Source organism: Denticeps clupeoides, chromosome 1 (genome assembly GCF_900700375.1).
Source record: "Denticeps clupeoides chromosome 1, fDenClu1.1, whole genome shotgun sequence".
NCBI lineage: Eukaryota > Metazoa > Chordata > Actinopteri > Clupeiformes > Denticipitidae > Denticeps > Denticeps clupeoides.
This window is the reverse complement of record NC_041707.1, coordinates 8501410-8528289: the sequence shown is the minus strand read 5'-3', so window position 1 is coordinate 8528289 and position 26880 is coordinate 8501410. Positions and strand designations below refer to the sequence as shown.

The following is a 26880-nucleotide window of genomic DNA, read 5'->3' as shown; positions in this document are numbered from 1 at the left end:
CGTCTTTGTGTTTGACAGCTGAGAGCATAGCTGTCTCAGGAGAATGTCCACCGTCATCGGATTCCACTCAAATATCCCATCATGCTTCTGGTGTTGATGGACCTGAATGCTGGCTCACAACAAAGAAAACACACACAGACACACACTATATCTCTCTCGCTCTCTCCCGGCATATCATTATTTTGGCCATCGCCACCCCTAACGCCCATCCCTCAGAACCGTACTGTAGAACCTGACTGCAGATGTTATTCTTGTTACAAAATCAGAGATCTGATCATCTCAACAAATCTGCATAGATAATGAAATAAAAATGCACACCTCCATAAAGAACACACGTGGAAAAATAATGGCCTAAATGACATTTTAATACGTGTAATTGTTAGAGGAGTGATCTAAATCAGTGATTCCCTGGAGCCCCCTGCCTGTGTCCAAGATAAGCCAGGACCCCAAAACCACAATTCCTTCCCACATACTTACATTAAAAGAACAAAATGATTAATTACAAACAGTTGTTTGCAAGAAATTAAGCAGAATTTTTTTGTTTAGTGTTACTCTCCTTGTTTTACGCTGCAGGGTATATTAGAGCTGTAATCAGCCTTCATTTACATTTATGGCGTTTACCAGACGCCCTTATCCAGAGCAACTTACAATCAGTAGTTACAGGGACAGTCCCCCCCTGGAGACACTCAGGGTTAAGTGTCTTGCTCAGGGACACAATGGTAGCAAGTGGGATTTGAACCTGGGTCTTCTGGTCACTAGGCTACTACCACCCTTGGAAGCCTTCAAAGGTAGGGCCAACCACGCCCGAGGTCAACAGAATTCAGCTGAGCCCGACCTGACTGTTATGCTGTGTGGTGCATTTAAATAAATGACAGTCACACGGTCAGTGTTTTTACGACGCCATTTCCATACAGCCACGACCCCGTGAGCTCTTGCAATGTTCGGCTTTTTAAAAGCCCCGCCAGGAGCGCTAGAGTAAGCGGGGAAGGAAATATAATCGGCAGATGCTGGCCTCTGTTTCCACGGTAACGAAGACACGTCACCTGACAACGGTGGCCGAGAATCAGACGGACCTTTTTTAACAAACCAAATTTACAACATACGAAACGCTTTTACCAATCACCAAAACTAATTTACAAGCGGGATGCTCGTGTTTGCAGACTAAAATGATAGGGCCAAGTTTGGGTGTGTCATTTTGATTTTATAAAGTTAATGCTTACTTAAAAATGTTAAAAGTCTACCCTGGAGCCAACAGGCCACTAATGAAGGATCTTCAGAGCAGCTCAGATGTGGACCCTCCTGCTGCGTTGCGGCATTTTGACTAACATTTGTCCCCCTTTTTCTTTTCTTTTTTGTGTAAACGTGAAGAACGCACAGAACTCTGATGTGCGGAGAGTCATTGTAAGAATGTGCCAATCGATCGACTGTCGATATTCATAGAAAATGGTTTGAAATCTTTGCAGGCGACAAATGAAATTCACTACAATGGCATCACCACCTTGTTCGAGGTGTCTTGAAATCGTGACATGCAGCATGTGTGAAACAGGAAGTGTTGTAACACGACAGACGTTTAATACCACAAAATCTCATTTAATAAGCACACTAAGCTGTCAATTTATGTGGCTGGATGTTTGCCTATATTCTACCTGACTGGTATAATTACACACCAGCGGTTGGTTAGTTTGTTTCTCTCAAGATACAGATAACCAGCAAGCGATAGTTCTATTTAGTAAATCCTGAGAACGCCTTGACCCCACATTAGCGAACATGCCCAACATACAACGTTTGTTAAAGCGCTTTGAAAACTAGGCTCTAAATAAAAAAAAAAATTATTTTGGGTTGAAATGGATCAAGAAATTGATCATTATTGAGGACTCCTGATTCCAGTGTCCTCAGCAATCGATGATTGGCCCTCAAAACCCCATAATCGGGATTTCTGCTGAATCCTTCTTTGTTAAATGTGGCTTGTTTCATTTGTGCTGAATCCTGTGCATCATCACTGGAACTTTTCTGATAAAATACCAATTCACAGAGTCTGCACAAGCCATCTGTGTCGGTCCTCCTATCTCATTCCGCTCGCTGTTCTCTCTGCTCTTTTTACGCTTCCTTACTTCAGCACTCCTTTGTGTTCCGCCCGCCTCCTCTGTCTGTCTCTCTTTCTCTGAAACGTGATCCTAGATGAAGATGTAAAGAGGCTTTGGTGGATCCTGTAAGGCGATTAAGCTCAGTGTGTGTTTAGCTGTGTAAATGAGATGCTCTTGTTAAAGAGGACCGTTTTTATTGCGGGCAGCCTGAGGTGTGTGTGGGTGTGTGTGTGTGTGTGTGTGAGGCTGTTCTCTCTATGTACATGTGTGTAAAAAAACAAGCAGGTTGTGATTTATGGGACGATCTGAATGGTTGTGTACTGGGTATGCCTCTTCTGTTCCTACACCAGTATAAAATATGTCCTGTGAATATTTAGCCTGGTTGTGAAACTCCACAGTGTTGCCAAGACTCAAGACTGTTTGTGCAATCAGTGCAGTTCCCCTGCAGTTAGTTTAATAAAGTTTTTTTTTTTTTTTTTTTTTTTTCTACACTCTACACTCCGAAATAAGACAACTTTCCTTCAGAACTATGACGTAACATAACATTTTAAAGATACAAAGATTACAAAATGCAAAAGAAAGAAAAAAAAAAAGTGCAGGAGGTGTTTGGAGAACTGAATGATGTTTGAAGTATTCTAGCGTTCTGTGGCTCTGAAACTGGCCGGTGGGGTGACCGTCGATGAGAGTTCACAAAACGGCTGAAATATGTTTTGATTTAAATTTGGCTCCATTCAGACCTGGACTTCTGAGCCCCGTCATGGTCATTCTCTGGGTCCTGGTCTCCATGAGCTTCTCGTGTGCCTGCTGAATACCTCACCCACCCATCCTCTCTCACCCGCAGACACCAGTTCAGGTCATTCCTTCAAACTCTCAGGCACACAGCATACTCACACTCGAAATCCAGTAGGAAGGCAGGAGATGGCTCAAGGGTCTCCTGGTGAGCAGGTTGGACTACTGTATTACACACACACACACACACACACACACTTAAAGGTAGGCACTGGGCTTTCATTAGGAAAAGGGCCACAGGCTTCAAACTTTATTACTCACATATATTTTGTATAATACTACTACTATGAGTAGTAGTATTAGTAGCTATTGCAAAAGAGGAAAAAGGCATGCCACTTGAAAATGTCATCACCGGACTTTCAAACGGCATGTAAACATTTTTGTCCATACGTTGCGTTCCACTGGACTGGGATAACAGCGTAACAATAATGGGTGGTAGTAGCCTAGTGGATAAGACACTCGCCTATGAACCAGAAGACCCAGGTTCAAATCCCGCTTACTACCATTGTGTCCCTGAGCAAGACACTTAACCCTAAGTTGCTCCAGGGGGACTGTCCCTTGTAACTACTGATTGTAAGTCGCTCTGGATAAGGGCGTCTGATAAATGCCGTAAATGTAAATGTAAATAATGAAAAACGTGCCTCTGGTCTGCGAAATGAGGAAAGCGCACGGCACGTTCCGAATGTACAGAGCTGTTAAGCTGTTATCTATGCATAATTTTCTGCCAACTAAATAGCTTGATTATTGATTTGGTCTGTGACTTTGTAGGTCAAGCGGGGGGGGGAAAAAAGTGCAATACTAACAAGCCAAAAGCCAACTTTCCCCTACATAATCGTGAAAAGTGATGGTGATTTATTTATCTTTTAAAAATTGACCTCTTTTGTGAGTGACCATGACCCCCCCTTCTCATTCCAGGAGCTTTGTAGTCCAAACAGGAAGTGTTGGGATGGGGGATAGGGGAGCCGGAATGATGGTGGTGGTGGTGGAGAAGAGATGGGGAAGCAATCTCGGAAATCAACCATCGCCACGATTCCTGTCCCGATCGTAGTAACCTGTGCTGCCTTGACTGTGAAGTAATTGTGCTGAGGCATGTCCTGGACCTCATCCCAGATTGTTTGGACCCCATGCAGCACATCGGCACAACAATCCATCCGGATGTCATATCACTCACTCTTCACTCAATCCTGCACAATACAAAAAAAACAATGTATCTGCAGACCCCAGTAGAGCGTTCTCATCATTTAACCCTCGGCAAATGGATCCTGGATGTCCAGCAAACCTCCTCCCACTTGATCCTCAACCCAACTGTTCCGTGGGGCAGACTGTTTCTTTATTCCTTGGTTACATGTCACCGTTTGTCTCTAATTCGGCTATGAAGATTGATGATGACATCATCATAGAGCCATTTCACATGGGGAACAAGGGAAGACCTCTTAAGGAACTCCGGAATGGTGGTACTGTTCACTTTTGGACCCTTCATTATAGACAGGAGTCTTTGAATCTTTATAGTCATGTAGGACCCTGTTGGAAGGGGAAGTCTTTCTTCAATTCTGTCCTATGTTGACTTCCATTATGCGATATCTGGAAGTGAAGCATCCAACAATAATGAGGAGGTGTCATACTGGATATAGAGTGATTTTGAGTGAGGAACATATGTACATAATGTATTGTCCTCCTTGTCCTCATCACCTATTCCAGCTCATCCTGTGGGCAACCATGACATTCCCAACCCATGTCCAGGGTTTCCCCCAGGGTCTCCTCCTAGTTGGATGTGTCCAAAACAACTCCCCTTGGGACGCGCCAAGGAGGCATCCTCAGCTGAGGGAGCAATGTGGAGGAGGAGCAGCAGCAGCAGCAGCATACACCAATATACATTATTAACACCGGAGCTGTCAAGAGCCACCGCTTCCCAGGCTCATCACTTGAGGGGATGCGCAGTCACGTACTGTCTACTGCAGCAGCGTTCTGGAATTATAAATATCTTCACCTGACCTAACATCAATGTACGCTGGCACCTACTGCTCACTCAGCATCCCTCCCTGAAGGATGTTTCTTCCTTTTTTTTCCCCCCTCAGTGATTGGGGGAGATGGAGCCCATGGAGATTTTGTGTTGTCACTCTCGCACAGTACGGGGTTGCTGACCGGAGGTCGTGTCGATGTTGTGGTTGGTGTGTGACCCCTGACACCTGTAATACAGCCTGTGAGTGGGGGGGTTCATATGCTATGTTCCATGGTAAGAGTGTGTTGGAAAAGTCAAATGTGTTCAGTCAAGGTCTTCTTATCTGAACTGTGTACAGTGAAACTGTGAAAAGTACAGGCCCTGATGCAAGTAGTCCTCACTGTGTGTGTGTGTGTGTGATTAACTGTAGATGCAAATTAGTCACAGATGTTTAAGACTGTCTTGAGCAACTGGAGGGACGTCCTGTTGTGTGAGGTTGTCACATATGCAGACAGACAGATGTTAATATGTTACTTTTAATAAAGAGTTTTCCCAGTTATAGGACCCAAACTGTGTTGATAACTGGGCTGCTTTCCCTAGTTTGATCCTCATGGCGAAATGATGCACTACAGGGGTCCCAAACTGGCTCTGTGAGTATGGCGTTCAGATCTAGACGTCCATCGACCCCTTCGACAGGGGTCTGCTGCGCGTGGAGACCCATTATATGGCGCTCACAGAGGGGGTGATGAGGGCAGGTCAGAGGACAGGACGGGACCGGATTTAGACAAGTTATCGAGCAAATCTCACACTTTCTCTGGTGCACCGACAGACTTTGTCAATTTTCCATTCAGACTGACCCGAGGCTTTCTTTTCTTTCTTTTTTTTTCTGTTGAGAACTGGTTTGCAATTTCCTGTGTGTGTGTGTGTGTGTGTGTGTGTGTGTGTATGGAATTGATTGAGGGGAGTATACATTGGTCCACCCTCTGGCTGTGTGTGTGTGTGTGTGTGTGTGTGTGAGCGAGAGAGAATCTCTGTGATGCTCTGATTGCTAGGAAGTTAACTTTGTTTACAGTTAAATCTGTGCATAAAATGGCATCTGATGCTGCCAGCACACCACACTGCCCCAGCGTTGGTTGACCTGTGGTGGCCTGGTGGGTAAGGGAGCGGGACTCATAATGGAATGGTTGTGGGTTCAAATCATGAACCACCATGGTGCCACTGAGCACCGTCCCCACACGCTGCATCTTGAGCGCCTGTCATGGCTGCCCACCGCTCACTAAGGGTGATGGTTAAAAGCAGAGGACACATTTCGTGGTATCACGGTGTGCTGTGCTTCACAAAGACAACCACACTTTCACTGCTTCACTTTTTCAAATTTAATCAGCTGTCAGCTCCAGCTAGCAGGAAATGTTTAATGAAATTTGAAATATAAAAGTCTACATGAAAATCCTGACACTATACCAGTTTTGCAATTCTCAGATTGAAAAAGACAATAACAATATGTTGTTTGATTTTAATGAGACTAGCTGTATTCCTGCCACCAAGATAATGTGATTTTAAGTTAATGATACTATTTAACCCTTTGAATCAAAATATTTCAAATATAGAGTTGATATGAGCTGAATGTCGAGAGTCGCTGATCTTCTTGATTATGACTGGACTGGAGATATGCATGGAGGTTCTCATTTTGATATGTGGTATCATGTTCTCGTGTTTTTGAGAGGGGTCTGTGTGTGCAGTACCAGAAGGTGTGTATGTGTGTCTCCTGGGTGTCTTGTTGCTCCGGCAGTTCAGCTCTTCGTTTCCCGTATGCTCTGGTGCGAGGAGTCAGATGACTTTGTGGCCCGAGGACAAAAAACCATGAACATGGGGGTTCTGAGCATCAGGTTTTCCCATCATTCTCTGTACATGCCGTGTCATGAGTCCTCCGCAGACCTCCAGCTGACTCTGGGCCTCCTGCAGGGTGTGTGTCAGCGTTGCGCATATATCAATGGCCTCACTTCCCTCTTGTGACCCTTTCTTCATTTTAATTGTTAACCGAACAGAAAAAACACTCCCCAGACCCGAATAAAGACGAAAGAACGCAGTGGAAGCAGCCCGGGAATGAAAGTAACTCGCGTTGATGAAAGTGAACGTTGTGTTAAACGTGATTAGAGATTTGCCTTGCATTTGTGCGTCTGTTGTGGGAATGCGGCAATAAGGCCGGGGATGAGTTCACATTTGTTTGGCTCTGCCTGGTCACATGACGTGTTGCAGAGGAGCCGCTCTCAGCAGGAACAGCCCTAAAGCTTGTTGGAATGATGCTCACGTGCTTCTCTTATACCAAAGTTGCTGACTGACATGAAAATAGAGCTAAAAGCTTTTTTTTTTTTTAAGGGGACACACTCTTACTGTAAATCAGTGGTGGGGGGAGTCATTACAGCATGAAAAAAGCGCTACTGAAAGCTTCTGTTAACTGTCGTGCAGCCTGAATATTTGTTTGGAGGTCTTCAGGCATTTGCGGTTTCCATGGCAACAATCTGCAGCATTTTTACAGGAGAAGCATTCTCTGTATCGGAGACACACACACACACACACACACACACACACACACACACACACACACACACACACACACACACACACACACACACACAGACACTTACTTGCTGGTAGATTAAGCCTTGTTTGTCTTATTGTGGTGCTCTGCTACTAAAACACCCGCACACACACAAGAGGCTTTAATAAAATGTTTTCTTTGCAACTGTGAGTTTGTGTGTGTGTGTACTGTACATGTAGATGCTACATTTATGTGTATGGTATTGAATTGAAAGTGCTGCTTTGGCAGTACTGTGTGTGTGTGTGTGTGTGTGTGTGTGTGCATGCATGCTTGTGCACGTTTTGTGCTATGCTGATTCAGCAGTAAGCGTGTCATAAAATATTTGTCAGTAACATGCTAAATTAGAATTTTTTTTTCTGTGTGTGTATGTGCCTGTGTTTTTATGTGAAAAAAAATCGAACGCATTTATCATCTTAGTGCTGAGACACACACCTTCTCACCAACCCAACCAACCACCCCACTGTACACCCTGCTGTGGAAAATGTAAGGTCTGGGAGAGAGATTCCTCTGGCCCACTCACAGTTGCTGTCTATGGCTGTGTGTGTGTGCACACTCTATTACAGACTTTAATTGTGCAGTTTTGTCTGTCTGTTGCAGCATGCCTGTTTGTGTTAGCATTCTCTCCCTTTGCGCTCCCCCGCCACCTACGCAATATCTGTATCACCGTGGAAACGTGGCATCATCACTGAACAGGAGAGCAAACCTGAAGCACAGCACTGTTGTAGTTTGATGTGTGTGTGTGTGTGTGTGTGTGTCTGAATGCTGGGTTTTTATTTCTCTGAAAATTTGATTAGAAATGAAATCCCAGCATGGGTCTGTGGTGCTGCTAATAACAGTATTGTACCGTGTGCTGCGCCACGCCTGCACTACTCTGACATAATCAACCTGGCTTGCACTTGCAAACTCATACACAATGAATCATCTAGCCTGCAAACTGGGCAGAGCAATGATTCAGGAAAAATATGTAAACTAGAACGAATCGTAAGGCATCAGCAGTCCTGCCACTAGTGTGGTCTGGAATAGTCTGTAGCTGTTGGAGACCACAAGGGGGCGCTGTGAAATCTGTTAGGCAGGAGACGCTGAAAGCAAAAAAGCCTTCACGGTTTAGATAATTAAGGACTAACTGGTTAGGATTTTGTTTCCATGGTTTTCACACCTTCACAGAAGTTCATACTCTCAAGTTATGTGTGCTTGTTTTGCCCTTATGTTTTTGTATGAAGTCGGAGCTTTGTGGCATTTTTTTGGTGACTGTTCAGCAGGGACGCTGCCTGTAAGGATCCTTTCTGTCTGTCCTCCGCGTCTCCGTTTTGTACGTTTGGCCCCCTGTTAGCAGGGCTGGAGAACATTCCAGAATTTTGCTGCTCTGCTGAAAAATGCCTTCCTGTGTCAGACATGCTGTGTGTGTTTGTATATGAATATTTGTGTGGGCGTTGATGTTTGGACACTATTTCTCTGCGTGTTTGGCTAGATGTTCTCTCCAGAGCGAGTTCATGCGCTCGCCAGTTCTAGGATTGTACTAATATGGACTTGGCTGAGAGGCAGGAAATGTTTTCTGAGTTGAGAAAACAGAGAAGGAGTGAAAGACTGCGGCGGCGGGGCAGGGGGCGGATGGATGAATTATGACCGATTGCGGAGAAACATGACCAGTTTGGTCTAGAAGACTGAGATTATATCTGCTTGCAACAAATGATCCAATGCCGAAACTTTTTTTGTGTGTTCGTTACATAGTGAGAAAATGTTCACACAAATATAACACAACAGTAATAAAACTATGACAAATAAATAAATAAAAACTAAGACTAAAGGTTTGTTTTTGCTTTTAGTTTGGGTTACTGTTGTTATAATTTGGTTTACGCTTGTTCTACAACAACATTTATTTCTTATATAGCCCAAAATCACATACAGTATGTCTCAATGGGCTTTGACAGGCCCCACAGTTGACACCCCCCACACTTGACCCTTCTGCACACAAGGAAAAACTCCACACAAAAAAACTCTGGGAGAGAGAAAGAAAAAAAAGAAAGGAAGAAACCTTGGGAAGGAGTGATATAAGTCCTACAGTTGTAGGGTTTGAGAAGTCCAGGATGTAGTCAGTGTCATGGTCTAGATTACGTGTCCATAATGATGCTACTGGTCCATTTGAAGATCCCTATAGCTGTAGTTGTAACGGTGGTGGTGGCTGTGGTGACCCTCTGGTTTGTTTCATGGTATGGCCTTGTTAAGCAGTTGTCAGGAACCAGGATTTATTTGCTGGTCTCTTCACTGGGGTCTGCCAGTAGTCTGGGTGCTTGATTCCGTGTCTCTACATTTGTAATGTCATGATCTGGTCCGGAAGGGGCTATTACGGGTCCGGGATTTGGACTGGAGTCCCTGAGCAAGACACTACTGATTGTAAGTCGCTCCCGATAAGGGCGTCTTATAAACGCCATAGATGGCGTTTATGGCGTTTATAAGACGCCCTTATCCAGAGCGACTTACAATCAGTAGTTACAGGGACAGCCCCCCCCCGGAGCAACTTAGGGTTAAGTGTCTTGCTCAGGGGGACAATGGCAGTAAGTGGGATTTGAACCTGGGTCTTTTGGTTCATAGTCGAGAATGTTACCCACTAGGCTACTACCACCCTGCTATGACAAATAGAGTTTCATATTCGTCCTGTTTTGCCAAGTTTCCTGATCATCCTCACCTGTGTCCTGTTCCTCTCTGTTCACTGTCGGGTCGTTGTTACGTGTCTGTTCTCCATCTAATAAACCCCTCTTTCATGGCGTTGTGTGTATGCATCCTCATTCCTCGCCATATCCAGCCATCGTGACATATAAAACACAGACTTATTTATGATTTATTATGTTTTTTTTTTTTATTTTTTTTATTTAAAGATGTGTGTGTGTGTGTGTGTGTGTGTGTGTGTGTGAGACGTTGTTAGGGATATGCTGGGTCTCATTACATTGAAAGTGGCATCAGAACCATGCAGTTTCACTGTGTCTGTGTACTATCTGCCTCTGTTTATGTGCCTGTTTCAGTCTGTATGTCAGGCTTTGAATCTTGCAGCCTGTGTGTGTTTGTGTGTGCGCTGCGGCAGAACTTTGCAGTTTTCTAGTTGTAAAAGGCCGACCATGGCCATTTTGGATATACACCTATCCGAAACATTTTGAAAAGGTTGTGTAATGAGTTGTAAAGTAAAAACAAAATGCTGAATCCTGGTGTGTGTGTGTGTGTGTGTGTGTGTGTGTGTGAGTGTGTGTGTGTTGGTATTGCAGTTTTTACGGATGCTCTGGAATGTGCGCACACGCATGTGTTTTTGATATTGTGCAGTATAGAGTAAGTAACACTGGCTGTCGTAAAGCCTGGCACTCTGCGGGTGGGAGAGTGGGGTTAATGTGTGTGTTCCCGCTCCTGTTCCTCTCCTGCCGATCTTGTTTTTGATGTTCAGAACGTACCAGAACTGTTGCCATGACCCTTCAGGGCACCATAGTAGTAGGGGTGCCCAGACCGCAGAGCAGCGGCGTGAGTGGGTACAGTGGTTGCCAGAATGTAATGACTGAAAAGAACTTCCCTCTCCCGCAGACGTTCACAGCATGGTGTAACTCCCATCTGCGGAAGGCCGGCACTCAGATCGAGAATATCGAGGAGGACTTCAGAGATGGACTCAAACTCATGCTGCTGCTGGAGGTCATTTCAGGTAACACACACACGTGAAGACACCAGTATGTTCATACGGTATGTGAATGTACAGTACATAGCCTTCACATGTGCTATAATAATTAAAGTGATTTTTTTTTATTTTTTTTTTATTGTGATGATTATGTCTGCAAAAATCCAGTATCCAGCAAAAATCCAGTATTTGATATAATTGTAATATTTCTTACGATCAAAAAAGAAATCGCAATACAAAAATAAAAGCTGTAAATGTAGAAATGCATAAAGTATTTTATTGGATGGAAGGGGTTAAAGTTTACCTTCTGAAAAATTGACTACCTTATTTAGAATCTTAACAGATTTTTGGAGGTACACTAGTATGTATAAAATACAATCAGAGGTTTTAAAAATGCAGTTTAAAAAGAGGAATCTTACCTGTTTAAATACTGATGAAGAGCAGATTTGCATATTGTATGACATTTTCATTTTCATCATTATCACAGATGCAATAAAAGTTTTTCCACCAACTGGGTAATTCATTCACAGCAGAGGTCATGAATAAGATGGAACAGGCATCATTTTTTTGTATGTTCATTACAGTTATGCCTTTTTTTGAGATGGCCATTCAGAAGTAATCTATGCCAAGTTGACAACTTCATGATTATGTGGCTCCAACTGATCCCAACTTATGGTTTACTTCCTTAAACGCTAGGCCACCACTACCCCCTATTTCAGTAAAATGTTTGACCACTCAACCCATCTCTTTGCTCTGGGACAGCTGCTAAATGTTAAAAATGTAAATGTTTCTAATTCTTCTTGCTGTTCCTTCTCATTCATTATTAGGAGAACGCTTGGCCAAGCCAGAGAGAGGGAAGATGAGGGTTCACAAGATCTCCAATGTGAATAAAGCTCTCAACTTCATTGCCAGCAAAGGAGTCAAATTGGTGTCCATTGGTGCTGAGGGTGAGTTCAGAGGCTGTGTGTCTCCATATACATACAATACATACACACACACACACACACACACACACATATATAGTCTACATTTCTACTATATATATGTGTGTCTGTCTGCCCATCTGTCATTAAAGACAAACAAAGATAATTATGGTAGTGGAGCATGATGCTCTTAACTCCTTATCTTCTCCATCCACCCCACCCCTCAAATACAGGTCATAGTCTACACTCCTTCTACCCATGACACTATTAGTTTTCCATAATTGGGAAAGGAAATATGTATGCATGCATTATTTGCTAAGTGAGATCCCAGAAGTGGAGAAACAGGAAAGGGGACAAACAAAACAGCCAAAAGATTACTATTTGTTTCCTGAGGTTGAGTGAAGGGGTGGGTTTAGGTCCAGGTTTATTATAGAGTTAGGTGCAATAATAATAGATGGTATATGTATTAATTATCCTCTGTCGTGTGTGTGTGTTGTGTGTAATCCACTGTGGGCCTGGTACCGAGGCTCTAAGCCCATCCTGCATTCCAGACAGATTATCTGAGGTTATCCCTGCAGGGCTGAGGGGGTCGTAAGATGCAGGCTGACCAAAGACTGTGTGTGTATGTGTGTGTGTGTGTGTGTGTGTGTGTGTGTGGTAGGGAGTGTGTTGTGGGAAAACTGGCTTCTACTTCGACATTAATCCCCTGTTTTTGTGCTGAACTGTTGTGTCTGAATTCTGAGAAAGGGAATAAAGTTCTCATCATTTGAATGGGGTTGATTCATACATCATGGAGAGTGCATTTTGAAAATAAACGCCCCTTCCTCCTGTCCGTCTCCTCAGAGATTGTTGATGGGAATGCAAAGATGACTTTGGGAATGATCTGGACCATAATCCTCCGTTTTGCCATCCAGGACATCTCAGTGGAAGGTAGGGTGAAACACCCCTAACCCCGGTCCAAACTCACCCACACACCCACCCTGGACACGCAAATTCTCCAGCATGAACTGTATTTACAATTCAATTAAGGCAAGCGCAGATTTGTCAGCTTTATCTGATTACCTGAGGGGGACAAATAAAGAATTCAATATATTTTTAGTATGTTCCTTTTATATCGGCACTTTAGTGCCGATATGGAAGGCACATGACACACACTGTCTGACTTTTCTTGGTTGGTTTGTTCTGCAGAAACGTCTGCCAAAGAGGGTCTGTTGCTGTGGTGTCAGAGGAAAACCGCCCCCTACAAAAATGTCAACATCCAGAACTTTCACATCAGGTACAGGAGGCGTTTCTACTAGTCAGCGGACCATTCCGCAGGGAACGCTATTATTTTTGGGTCTGTCTGTACTCCGTCTGAAGAAGGCCAGAGCGCGCAGTATCCCCGCACACACAGAGCAGCTGAGACGCTGTGCAGAGCTGGCAGTCAGACAACACTAATGGACGGCGGACGCAAGTAGCCCGGGCCAGACCCAGCTAACTGATCCCAGATGTTCCCAAACAGGTCTGCGGTTGTTGCCATTGGGGATGAGTTCCTAGCTGTGGCACTCTCTGAACAGAGATGTGGGGGGAAAGAAAATGTATTCACTTAGTGATGCTGTTTGTGTTCTTAACAGCAGCACATTTTCTTTTCTGTGCTCAAAATGTTTCTTTGGCCGTTGGTTATATTTTATCGGATTTAGATGTTGGTGTCCTAGACACGGGCATCATGCATCATTTTTCTTTTGCATTTTTATAGAGCACACTAATTTCTCCTCAACCATTTGCATTAACCAACCAAAAAACAGAGAAAGTCATTTTGGTTTGATATCTGAACGTTTTTTTCCAAAGACTTTACCATAAGGGCTATCCGGGGTTTTCTCAGTGGAGGGTTGTGGGCAAATTTAGTCTTCTGCTCCCCATTTGTTTTTGCAGCCAGCAGATGCTTTGAGAAGAATGGCCTTTCTTTTATTATTACAGTATAACACAACATGGATGTGAGGATGAAATATGGCATCTTTGCTGCCCCATGTCTCATTGCTGAGCTCCACCTGATGCAAGCCACAGCCTGTCTGCTGCCTGCTTTCATTCAGGAAGCAAGCTTGCCAGTTCCATCAAGTGAAGTTGCAGAGACTTTGATGGCCTGCTGGACTGAAGGATGTGAGGAGAGGCGGGTGGGGGGTTATTTCAGGTTTGTGGGCTTGTCCACGAAGACATGTCACACTATAACAGAGTTGCTGTGGATGCTGGGACATTGCTTTGATGTGGGAACCTGTGAGGATGAAGGGCTCGCAGTTTGAAGATGAACATGAATCCTCATCAAAGGGATCTGGAGGAACCCCCCACACACACACATTTGTCTGTGTGGGTGTGTGAAACTAGATAATGAGAAATGGATGAGGGAGGAACAGAGGAATTGTGTGTGTGTGTGTGTGTGTTTTGCGTGTGTATAACAGTTGGCGTTATTTGAGTAAAGCATTAGTCACTCATCATGCAGTGAACTGCATTATCAGTAAGAACATCTCTCTCTGTGTCTCAGCTGGAAAGATGGCCTGGGATTCTGCGCGCTCATTCACAGACATCGTCCGGAGCTCATTGACTATGGAAAACTGCGCAAGGTTGAGTCCCAGTTCTGTCTCATGTCACCTACACAAGACTGCTTGACCCAAACTTTAGCGACATGTCAGCATCAATATTTCAACTCTGCTCACAGGATGACCCCATGACCAACCTGAACACAGCGTTCGATGTGGCTGAGAAGTACCTGGACATCCCCAAGATGTTGGACGCCGAAGGTGAGAATCTGAGCATTCTAACCCATTCCCAGCTCATGACAACATTTTCTGAAGCTCTCAGAACTGGAATTATCTGGCTCACTGAAAACTACAGCATCCATATTTTAATAACCAAACACAATGTTTTGGTTATTCTACTGGAGTTTTGTCTTCAATAATAACTTAGAAAACAACAGAATGCATCGCTTCACATAACTTCAAATCAAATTCATATCTCCGCTGATTGGACAAAAGTGAACTCAGGAAGCAGATCTGCTGTTGTGGACTGTGTTCGTGTGAAATTGGAGGGCTGTGTTATGCATGTTAGCTGTTGTCCTGACTATTTTGTATTACACACATTTACCATTTTAGTTAAAGCTTCCAACACAATTTGAAAATGTAGCGTGGTCAGGTCTTGAAAGCAATATGCTGAGTCACCGAAGGTGCATAACAAGACAACACAGGAGGTAACGCTGAGAAAACGACATCGAAATTTACCCATAATTCACTGTTCTCAAATCATGTGACTGCGTTTGGTCCTGTTTTGGATTGTTACATGTTCTCACCAGGTGGACCGCACCAGAGTTCGCGATTTATTTCAAATCCTTTTTCCACCTTTTTTGTGGGTCTCTGTGTGAATGTTTTGACGCACACTTCAGTAGGTTTTACTGTGTTCACATTAGTGTTTGCGTCAACCAAATTTATGACGAAGTATCTTTGTCATATTTTTGACACATATTAACAAGAATAAATATCGTGTCTAAAATAAAAAACTAGAAAAAAAATGTCTCTTCGTTTTTATTGATAAGACGAGAAGTTATTTCCTCTCATTTAATTGCATTATTGTATAATGCAATTATACAATAATTTCCTGTATCTCCCGTTCAGACTTCTCCACTGGGTTCTGAAACATGTCACTCACCAGCCAATTAGAAAACGACAGCATTGTATCTGGGTTAAATGCAACACAACAACCATTGAAAAAGCATCCTGGAATTGTTCACGTTATTTTGCTACCTATAACGAAATCTTCTGAAAATGTCATTGACCTCATTAATAGGCACTCCGAGCATCATTTCAAGTCAATAAAGGGGCAATGGTGGCCTAGTGGTTAAGGAAGCGGCCCTGTAATCAGAAGGTTGCTGGTTCGAATCCCGATCCGCCGAGGTGCCACTGAGGTGCCACACACTGCTCCCCGGCCGCCTGTCATGGCTGCCCACTGCTCACTCAGGGTGATGGGTTAAATGCAGAGGGCAAATTTCACTGTGTGCATTGTGTGCTGTGCTGCTGTGTATCACATGTGACAATCACTTCACTTTATTGTTGTTGTTGTTTAGAAGTCATCTTCTGTTTTAATGTTACAACAGATGTACAACTTGTTTGACACAAACAATGACAACTTGACTGCAGTTAGAGAATTTTGTCCAGATACCTTTACAGCCTGTTCACTGACAACACCGGTTGAGAACAAGTAGTCTCATATTTCGTTATCACAGGATCACTGACATATTCTCACATTACAATCATCTCTCAAAACAGGATAAATAATTTTATTTTATTGTCTGTGCCACGTATTAAATCTTTTCTTCCACACGTCTGAGCAATTAATTACAACAACACTAATAATAAAATTATTACCTGTCTTCTAAACTTGAGAGCCTTCCATCAAATTAGCCTTTATCTGATATTTGGGGGATCAGTCATTTTTTTTATTTTAACAAGCTCTTTTTTTTTTTTTTTTTTGAGTAAAAGAATTTCTAAGACAAAGCTATTCAGGGTCTTGTGAGTATAGCTATACTATCAGTGGAATTTACTGCAATGCAAGGTACCTAAAATCTTGCCTGGGGCTCCAAATTTATTAGGGCCATTATAATATAACAACAAGATAACTTGCTTTAATTATGAAATGGGTTTGACTAAAAGAAGATATTGCTTTTGTCTGTTCTACTAGGTGCTTGTACTGTAATTGGGGTGGTGGCCATATTGGGGCAGGCCTAGTGTGGCCTAGGGTGATGGTTAAAAGCAGAGGGCACAAATGAGTATAGAGTATAGACTGATAAAGGCTAAAAAAATCTATAGTTCACACCAGACAAAACTAATCACACCAACGGGGGAAACCTAGTTTAAATGATTTAAGCTCACTAAAGTCTGTAGGTGTGAAAGATACTACTCTAGAGTCAGCACCTACATATTTTTAATCCAGATCAGTTTCATCCACATCTGTGTTTCTCGGCAGCACTCCAATCCCATCTTCCAGTCATCATGGAGAGGCAATTTTGGGATGACACACACACACACACACACACACACACACACACAAACACTCTCTGTTTTGCCGTGTCCCAGTTTTACTGTGTTTTCGCTATACCTTTATATATAGACATCTGAGAGGCGTGGGTGTGTGCTCTCACAGTTTCATATAAAAGTGTTTTTTTTTGTATTCTATGTGTGATTGTGTGTGGGTGATTTATAGATGGTTGTATGAATGTTTTCATTGTTCTATAAATAAGTTGTTTTTTTCCATCTGTATGTGATCCTCTCTTTGTGTGTGTGTGTCCATCCCAGCATCATTAACAAATTCCGCCAGTACCCCAGTGTTGTTCTTGTTCATATGAATGTTAAATTGCTCTGTCTTTAACGTGCCCCGCCCACCCAATTCCTCTCTCTACAGACATTGTTGGCACCGCCCGCCCTGATGAGAAGGCCATCATGACCTACGTCTCTAGCTTCTACCATGCCTTCTCGGGCGCCCAGAAGGTATCCCAGGATGCAACTGTGTTTCTATCCACTTCTTTCCCTTCCCCACCCCCTTCACTGCAAACCCACTCCTGCTGTTTCCGTAGTTACGGTCTTTCTATCTCTTTCTTAACTGCGTGGTTCTTTCTGCAGCTCCGAGCCCTGCCCACTTTTGACCTCACCAAATGGCTCTCAATGCATGGGTCACACTTCCAAGTGCATGCTGGTTTCAAAGAAAGAAACAAGCTGTCTTGACTGGGCCAGTGGCTGTGGCCATCCAGACTTCTTAGCCGCTTAGAACTTACCCACAATACCTCAGTATTCATTGATGTTAATGTACACATCTTACTGAGAGTTTGTGCAAGTGTGTATTTGTGTGTGCCTATGCACGGCCTATTTTATTCACTTTTTTAAAACAGCAGCTGTGTTTGTGTGTGTTTCCTCTGGTTTATAAGAAACAGCATTCTGGAAACATGGAGGAAATGCAAACCAAGAACTGATGTCCACAGTCTCCTCCTTACCCTTTGACCTCTTGTCTCTGCACACTTTTACTCTGTGCATTTTTCTCTTCCCCTTTTCCCTCTCGCTCTCTTGCCCTCTCTATCACTTTCCTCTGAATCTGGGGCAGATATCATTAGCACGTTGAGGCCAGATGAGAAAGCAGTCATGACTTATGTGTCGTGTTACTACCACGCCTTCTCAGGCAAGCAGAAGGTGAGCAGAGTCCTCCTCGACCAATCACAAACAACTTGTAACGTCATCAGACTCCCCTCATTAGTTGTACCAATCATAGATCTGTCAGGTTTTTACTAATATATTATATTATATACTTATTTTATAATTATTATATAATCCATGCATTTAATACATGGTGTTAACATAGAAATAAATTGACACAAACTAATAGATTAACCCTTAATTATGTTACAAAGGGTGGTCTGTATTCAGTAACAGGGTAACTGGTAGACAAGATCATTTTATGTAAAGAACTGTAGAGTTTTAAATCACCTTGTAGTTGGAGTTAATTTTTTTTAAGCAGTGTTCTTGATATCAGTCTTATGTGACATTCATTCTCGGTGCACTTTCTCTTTGTCAGAGAAACTATTGATTTGATTGTGACAATCACTCACCAAAATATCTTATTAGTTTTGTTGTTCTTACATGGGGTGGTGTTCACCATATCAGCTACTGAAATCATTGACCTTTGACAAAGAATCCGTTTACATGGTTGCACATTCGCATCCTTACATCGGTCAAGCCATGATGGCATGTAGCTTTTCTCCAGTGAAGAGTGCTGATTTACACTGTATGGGTGTATATTAGCTGCTCTGCCAACCTCTGCACACTTTCAAGTCAGGTGGCAGGCCTGTGTTTGCAGATGTCTGGCTGGACTCAGTGACCAATTCATTCCATTGTATGATTCAGGTTGGGAGTTGCCTCACCTGCTGTTCTACCAGCCCCACTCACTCACTCACTCACACACACACCCGCACCCACACAGAAGCACATGTTCACTGTCTCTTCAGTCATAATGTAGTTCGAAAAGGCTCCTTCTGCCATTACTCACTATAACCTATCACAGTGATTCATTCTGTGTGTGTGTGTGTGTGTGTGTGTGTACTAATAAAGTAAACAGACCCAGTGTGTGTGTGTGTGTGTGTGTGTGTGTGTGTGTGTGTGTGTGTGTGAAACGCAGCTTGAAGTAATTCAGAATTTCCTTATAAGGTCCCTTTGCCGTTGACTATGTGTTAAGGGGGTAGGTCATTTGTCTCACCAAGCTTCCCTCCTGATTTTCAACAAAAGGACTGGAACCTTCCATCTGTCCTGCTGAGATGGAGGGCTCCAAGATCCATATGTAGATCACTGAACAGAACACACACACACATGCATGTCATGCGTGTGCAGAGTTTATAAATTAAATTTGCATCCCAGACTTTCTTTTACTGTGTTACTGGCTTTCTCTCCAGCATCAACTTATTTCTGGGGAGTTCTACACAATGATTCAGCAAGATAAACTGGGCTGCCAGACATGTTGAGTGTGTTTACAGATCTTTTGCATTCCCAAAGCTGGATTCCGAAAAGCCACAGAGTGTTGTCCCCCATATGTGCTTCAGTCTGCCATCTGCTTGGAACTTAATGTTTCTAGTTTTGAGTGTGTTGAAATTCTGTCTTAGTGAGGAACCAATGCAGTGTAGTCAGCCATGTAGAAATGATCTGGACCTGTACATTAATGAGTCCAGATCTGAAGGCTTTTAGTTCAGTGATTGGGGGGGGTGTCTTCTGCTGCTCTGACCTGTCTGCACCTCATTTTTCATTCAGCCTTTCTCTCTCTTGCAGCCACTGATCCATAAAGCGGGTGGGTGGGGTAGACTGTCAGCATTATGCACGTGCCTCTTCTGTGCTTTTAAAGAAGTGATGAAAGTGATTAGATCGATATCTCCAGGCTTCTACATCTTCAGAATGCTTGGGATCTCGATGTATTTTATATGAATAGTTATTAAAGTGAACATGTGTAGCAGAGAAAAGGATTCTGAATCTGATATGGTTTTCTGCAGTTGGTAAAAACAGCACAAAATAATGAATCATACGGAATTATCACAGTTTACAGTATAGTTAAGTACAGTACAGTATAGAAAAATGCTGTAAATGTATAGTAGATCTAATTATATACTTATATACATCAAAAAATTCTTACTTGTCAAAGGTCTTATCGCTATGGCATGTTGCCATGGTTCCATTGCTGTGGTAACGGCCATGTTGACAAGGTGTGTTCGTTTTCCAGGCTGAAACGGCGGCCAACCGTATTTGCAAAGTACTGGCTGTCAATCAGGAGAACGAACAGCTGATGGAGGACTACGAGAAACTTGCCAGCGATGTGAGCTCTCAAACACACACACACACACACATAGACACAGACACCTCTGCCCTCCTCACACCCATTCACACCCATACACCTTTCCTTCCTCTGTCCACTCTCCCTATCCTTCTGCCCCCCTGTGATTTACCCCAGGGCTCACACACTGGGTAGGAAATGGCACAGGCCGTCAAGCTACTCGCAGACACGGTCGTCATAGTTACGAGCCCAGGCGTTCACACTAGGTCTGGTGTCACGCCTCATGATGAACTGTGAAACGATGGCCGCCACAGCTGATGTCATGTTTTCAGTGTCAAGCATGGAGATCGTTTTGCTAATTAGGGCTACACAATTATGTTGAAAACTGATAATTGCGCTTGTTTTGGCTAAATTTGCATTTGGTATGAATATGACAATGTACACATTTAATTGTTTATCCCCCCATTCTTTGTATATCCCTCACTCACTATCCATAAGTGCAGAATAAAAAAATAAACTTCAGACATTCAGAATCATGCTTATAACTTCTCTCTGTCTCCCCTTGACCCGTTTGTTACTTCATTTTCCATATCTCTTTACCCTTGTCTTACTTTTCCCCTGTTTTCTCTCCATGCTGTTCTGCTGAACCTCGCCCTTTCCTCCGCCCGCTTTTCCTTCTCTCTTTTATCCCCTGCAGCTGCTGGAGTGGATCCGCCGCACCATCCCATGGCTGGAGAACCGGGTTCCAGAGAACACCATGCAGAGCATGCAGCAGAAGCTGGAAGACTTCCGGGACTACAGACGCCTCCACAAGCCACCCAAAGTGCAGGAGAAATGTCAGCTGGAGATCAGCTTCAACACTCTTCAGACCAAGCTACGCCTCAGCAACAGGCCGGCGTTCATGCCCTCCGAGGGGAAGATGGTTTCGGTGAGGAAAGGCAATTCGTAAATAATAATACTAATTTAAAAAAAGACCGTTTTGGTGCTGTTTAGCTGTGGACTCTTTTGTAATCTGCTGGGCGTGGGCGCAGGACATCTCTAACGCATGGGGGAGCCTGGAGGGGGCTGAGAAGGGTTATGAGGAGTGGCTCCTGAACGAGATCCGCAGACTGGAGAGACTCGACCACCTCGCTGAGAAATTTCGCCAGAAAGCTGCCATCCACGAGGCCTGGACTGAAGGCATGGCAACATTTTCATCCGAATGCAAAATACACACTCTTAATCTAGTTAGACAAGTGGTGGTCAAACGCTTTTTACAAACTGACCTGATCCGAGGTCCTGGAGGAATGTTGTCTTGTTTCATTGTCCATTGTGTAGATGGTCGTGGTTCAAAAACATTGGTATCTCTGTTAACGACACACAATTCAACTATTTAAACATGGAATGAGAACATGTGCTTACATTAGAATTGTCTCAACCAGTAGATCACCTTTCTGGTGCTCTGTCCCCCCGTGCAGGTAAGGAGGAGATGTTGCAGCAGCGGGACTATGAGACGGCCTCCCTGTCCGAAATCAAGGCTCTGCTGAAGAAGCACGAGGCGTTCGAGAGCGACCTCGCCGCGCACCAGGACCGGGTGGAGCAGATCGCGGCCATAGCCCAGGAGCTCAAGTGCGTCACCCACTTCCCTCAGTGCTGATGAGGCCATGGGGATTTCAAGATGCTATTTGTCCACTTTTGCTCTGCACACATACGGCAGTGTGTGTCTGAAATGTTTTACTTGACCTCTTCTTTTCCTCTTCAGTGAGCTGGACTACTACGACTCTCCTAGCGTGAACGCTCGCTGCCAGAAAATCTGTGACCAATGGGACGCCCTGGGAGCTATGACCCAGAAACGCAGCGAGGCTCTGCAGGTATCAACCACAATTTTTGTTCTTAATTCCTTATGTCTAGTAAGTAATCATTTTCTCCCCTGATTTGAGGGGATCCTGGTGACTTCTCCTGTCTTTCTGAGGACATTTGTTCCTTACTGATGCAAGTACAAAAACTCCCATACACACGTGTGGATGGTGGTAGCCTAGTGGGTACACTCGCCTATGAACCAGAAGACCCGGGTTCGAATCCCACTTACTACCATTGTGTCCCTGAACAAGACACTTAACCCTAAGTTGCTCCAGGGAGACTGTCCCTGTCACTACTGATTGTAAGTCTTTCTGGATAAGGATGTCTGGTAAATGTAAATGTAAATGGATACATTTCCCTTCTGTCCTACAGAGGACTGAGAAGTTGCTGGAGACCATAGACCAGCTGTACTTGGAGTTTGCCAAGCGTGCCGCCCCATTCAACAACTGGATGGAGGGAGCCATGGAGGACCTGCAGGACACGTTCATAGTTCACACCATTGAGGAGATCCAGGTGCGTGGATTTGTGGGAAATGTGTTCCACTGTCAGGTTCAGGTGAGGCACGTTGGCACTGATGCGTGTGTGTGTGTGTGTGTGTTCAGGGACTGAGCACGGCCCACGAACAGTTCAAGGCAACTCTACCTGAAGCAGACAAGGAGAGGCAGGCCATTTTGGGCATCCACAACGAGATCGCCAAGATTGTGCAGACGTACCATGTGAACATGGCTGGGACCAACCCCTATACCACAATCAACCCTCAGGAGATCAACACCAAGTGGGACAAAGTAAGAGAGGAGCATTCTCTGTCAGTATGTGCTTTATGGGTAAATTAGTACTTATAGGCTTGTAGAAGATTCTATAGATTTCAACAGTGGAAGTAATTGAATGTTTTGTTCATGCACTTCTTTTCCCTTTCAGGTCAGGCAGCTGGTGCCACAGAGGGATCAGGCCCTGATAGAGGAGCACGCCCGGCAGCAGAACAATGAACGCCTCAGGAGGCAGTTTGCCAACCAGGCCAACGTCATTGGGCCCTGGATTCAAAACAAGATGGAGGTGGGTCCACACCCTTCTCATCTTCTGTTTTTTCTAGTCGTCATCATCTGACATCTGACATCAGTGTCTGAACGTGTGTGTGTGTGTGTGTGTGTGTGTGTGTGTGTGTGTGTGTGTAGGAGATTGGCCGTATCTCCATCGAGATGCATGGTACTCTTGAGGACCAGCTGAACCACCTGCGTCAGTATGAGAAGAGCATTGTGAACTACAAGCCAAAGATCGACCAGCTGGAGGGAGACCACCAGCTCATTCAGGAAGCACTGATCTTCGATAACAAACACACCAACTACACCATGGAGGTACACATCCACACAGAGCTGTACACCTTGGAGGGAATGAAACAAGCCACCAGCTCCCACATGTACGTAAGTTGAATAATTGATGTACCCTCTTCTTGCACAGCACATCCGTGTCGGCTGGGAGCAGCTCCTCACCACCATTGCCCGCACCATCAATGAGATCGAGAACCAAATTCTCACCAGGGACGCCAAGGGCATAAGCCAAGAACAGATGAACGAGTTCAGGGCCTCCTTCAACCACTTCGACAGGGTGAGCAATGTGTGCCTGTGTTTCCCCTGCACATTCAGACAATAGCTGGAATCTGAGGTGTGATCCTTCTGGGTAGTTTTAGATTATCACTTCATTCTGGAGTGTTTGCTTGCTGCCTGTTTGCTACTTGAGTGTCAACTGGTAATTGATTTAAGTTTGATTTGAGATACATATTAACTGTTTTAATGAGAGCAATCGATGTTCTGTGTTAAACACTGAGTTCAACCAGATCCACTCAGTTCAGTACTGAACAAATTATAACCATTAATAACACACACACACACACACACACACACACACACACACACACACACACACACACACACACACACACACACACACACACACACACTGTGTGGCTTTCTGTGTGTATTCCTTAGATTAATCAAGCAGTATATTTATGTATAAATATGGAAGAAAACATTACATTTGTACATGTGGGGGAAAAAGACAGCACTGCAGCATCCTCTGTAACTGTAACTGTGGTTGTAGAACAGATTGTACCCTAAAGCAAAGTCAGAAACAGGTGCAGATAATTCCTTATTTCATGGGTCCAATACAACACACACACACACACACACACACACACACACGTGCACAGTATCTTCTCTAAGCAGTACGTTATCGCCACTTCCGTGTCTGAAGAATCACACTAGCTGTTAGTTGTTGGCTATAGCTATAACAGTTATTATTAATATGAAAGCTTGTGTAATTCGCACAGTGTGTGTGCAGGGTACAAAGGGTCCTGTGGGTGACGCTGCAGGGGGTCTCTTGGTAAAAATGTGTCTGATGCCACACTGCCAGTGATGGACCTTGATGCCCACAGCGCCTATAACACCACTGAAAGTCTGCACAGTAATGCCTGTTATGCCAGCACCCTAATGCCTTGGAATGCCCTAGAGCACACACTTACACCCACACCCACACACACTACACACATTTCAACACGTCCATTGACCACTCACGCGAAGGTCCTGACGTGCACTAATGTGTGTTCCTGTGTTTCTCTGTTTTTTGTGCATGCTCCCCTCCCTGCCCCCCCAAATCCGCCCCCACTTCCTCTCTCCCCACACACCCTCTGATCTGCATGCCCCTCATCCCTCCACCCCCTTCACTGCTCCTCACAACACCCCACCCACCCCTTCCCATTTGTGTGTGTGTGTGTGTGTGTGTCTGCTGCATGTCTGCGTCCACCTGATGCCTGGCACTGGCTGCTGCACCGCAGGATCACTCGGGCACACTCGGGGCTGAGGAGTTCAAGGCCTGCCTGATCAGTCTCGGCTTCGATATCGGCAACGACCCGCAGGTACCCGACCCTACTGTTGCTCAATGAAGGGTTAACCTCTTGTTTTTTTTTTTCTTTCTCTCTTTCCTCTCTATCCCCTCTATCTTTCCTTCTGTCATTCCCTCGCTCTCCTTGCTGCTCCTTTTGGTATCATGTTTCTACACATCCCCCCCTTTTATTCCTTCCTCTATGGGACCCCTCCCCTATCCTCTCCTCTCTCCTTGTTGTGTTTGTTCCTCATGGGTTCCTGTAGAAGAGAACAGGATTGATGGAAGCAGAGGACTTCAAAACATGCCTGATCTCTATGGGTTACAATCTGGTAAACTGCACCAGACATCCTAAATCATCCCGGCCTTCACATACACACTTCGCTGAGTTACCCCAAAAAAGGACGACTGGCTGTATCTCTATTGTGGGGAGGACAATTTAATTACACGCCATGTCCTTTTCAACAAAGTTGAAAATAGAGGAGCCGATAGACATGACCGACCGCTCCCACAGAACCTGCTTCTCCATTCTGGACTGTTTCAACTCTCTCATGGTAATAAGTCATGAAATAATTTATTATGCATTATGTCTTATATAGTGGTACGAACAAATCCCCAACTATTCCTGGAAAAAATTAAATGATTAATACCTCACTGTAGGTGTTGAGTGGAATCAGTTCTCAGAAACAAAGTGTCTCCTTTTGTGATAGCTGCTGTATGGAGCAGTCTTAACTGTGTGGTTATTTGTCTGGGCCGTATCTTGGCATCGTGATTTCTCACAGATGTCGAATGGTTTGGAGGGCAAGAATTGGACAACACAACTGAAAGCCTAAGCTTTCATTGGGGACAAAAATCGTATTTCTGTGTTAGAGAATGTAGAATTAGTAGTAGGGCAATTATATTATAATCTTGGTGATCAACTTTGGCCATTTTCTTGATCACGAGAATAATATGCATAATTAGCATATTTTGTGTGTATCTACATTACTTTTAAATGGAGACATGCAGCTGCAACTTTTTGCCATATCGCCCAACTCTATGTAGAATTATGCTAAACATTCATTAATCAGCTTATCAAGCATGCCAAATATATATAGTAGTTTAAAAGTACTGTAACATTCATTTAATGGCGAGTCACAGTGGTGCAGTTTGTGAACTTCAATGCGACCGCTTGTCGGCCGCAATCACATCAGAACTCTACAACACTCCTCACTTCTCTCCCCAACAGGAAGTTTCCTTCAAAAAACCTGCCTCCGTTACCCTAATGCTGTCTGACCGCACTCGCTCTAGGAACTCACCACACCCCCACTAAACTGAACGTATCATAACTACTTAAACTACAATAACTACAATGCCTTTTGTATTAACCTTTTTTTGCTGAATCTGAATTAGTGTTTGATTCTATGAAAGAAAGTTTGTTTACCGAACTTAATTCAGTTTTCCATTCTATGGAAACTTTTAATCGTTTGCTCTGGAGTTAAACACTGCCATCTGCTGGGTAAATCATTTAGCCTTTTTAAGTGCTATTGAATTATTAATTTTAAGCTTTTAAACAAAACACACTTTTAAACCATAAAAAAAAAAAAATGTGTTTATGATTTTATTAACCTGTGTGTTAAATGCTGCTCTGTTGCTCCTAGGGAGAAGCCGAGTTTGCACGCATCATGAGCATCGTGGATCCCAACAGAATGGGACTGGTTACATTCCAGGCCTTCATCGACTTCATGTCCCGCGAGACTGCAGACACGGATACTGCTGACCAAGTCATGGCCTCCTTTAAAGTGCTGGCTGGAGATAAGGTGAGTGAGTGCGTGGGTAAAAAGCTGGATCCCAGATGTTTGGAATACAAATGGACCAAAGCTGGC

At 44.0% G+C, this 26880-nt stretch overlaps 1 protein-coding gene across 6 annotated transcripts in view; it reads left to right on the top strand.

Moving 5' to 3' along the window:
* Positions 1-26880, top strand: part of actn1 (actinin, alpha 1) — a 30647-nt gene that overhangs the window by 3028 nt on the left and 739 nt on the right. Inside the window, exons 2-21 of one of the 6 annotated variants that reach the window (XM_028971434.1) lie at positions 10973-11087; positions 11888-12007; positions 12827-12913; positions 13172-13259; positions 14499-14577; positions 14673-14754; positions 18098-18183; positions 20252-20344; positions 21000-21230; positions 21334-21481; positions 21760-21910; positions 22044-22152; positions 22514-22654; positions 22744-22926; positions 23060-23194; positions 23314-23493; positions 23597-23743; positions 24969-25049; positions 25282-25347; positions 26656-26814. In XM_028971434.1, coding sequence (XP_028827267.1) covers positions 10973-11087; positions 11888-12007; positions 12827-12913; positions 13172-13259; positions 14499-14577; positions 14673-14754; positions 18098-18183; positions 20252-20344; positions 21000-21230; positions 21334-21481; positions 21760-21910; positions 22044-22152; positions 22514-22654; positions 22744-22926; positions 23060-23194; positions 23314-23493; positions 23597-23743; positions 24969-25049; positions 25282-25347; positions 26656-26814 — 2481 coding nt within the window. Of the gene's footprint in view, positions 1-10972; positions 11088-11887; positions 12008-12826; positions 12914-13171; positions 13260-14498; positions 14578-14672; positions 14755-17404; positions 17491-18097; positions 18184-20251; positions 20345-20999; positions 21231-21333; positions 21482-21759; positions 21911-22043; positions 22153-22513; positions 22655-22743; positions 22927-23059; positions 23195-23313; positions 23494-23596; positions 23744-24968; positions 25050-25281; positions 25348-26655; positions 26815-26880 lie in introns of all 6 variants that reach the window. The other 5 variants (XM_028971425.1, XM_028971464.1, XM_028971472.1 and 2 more) reach the window with 5 other exon arrangements.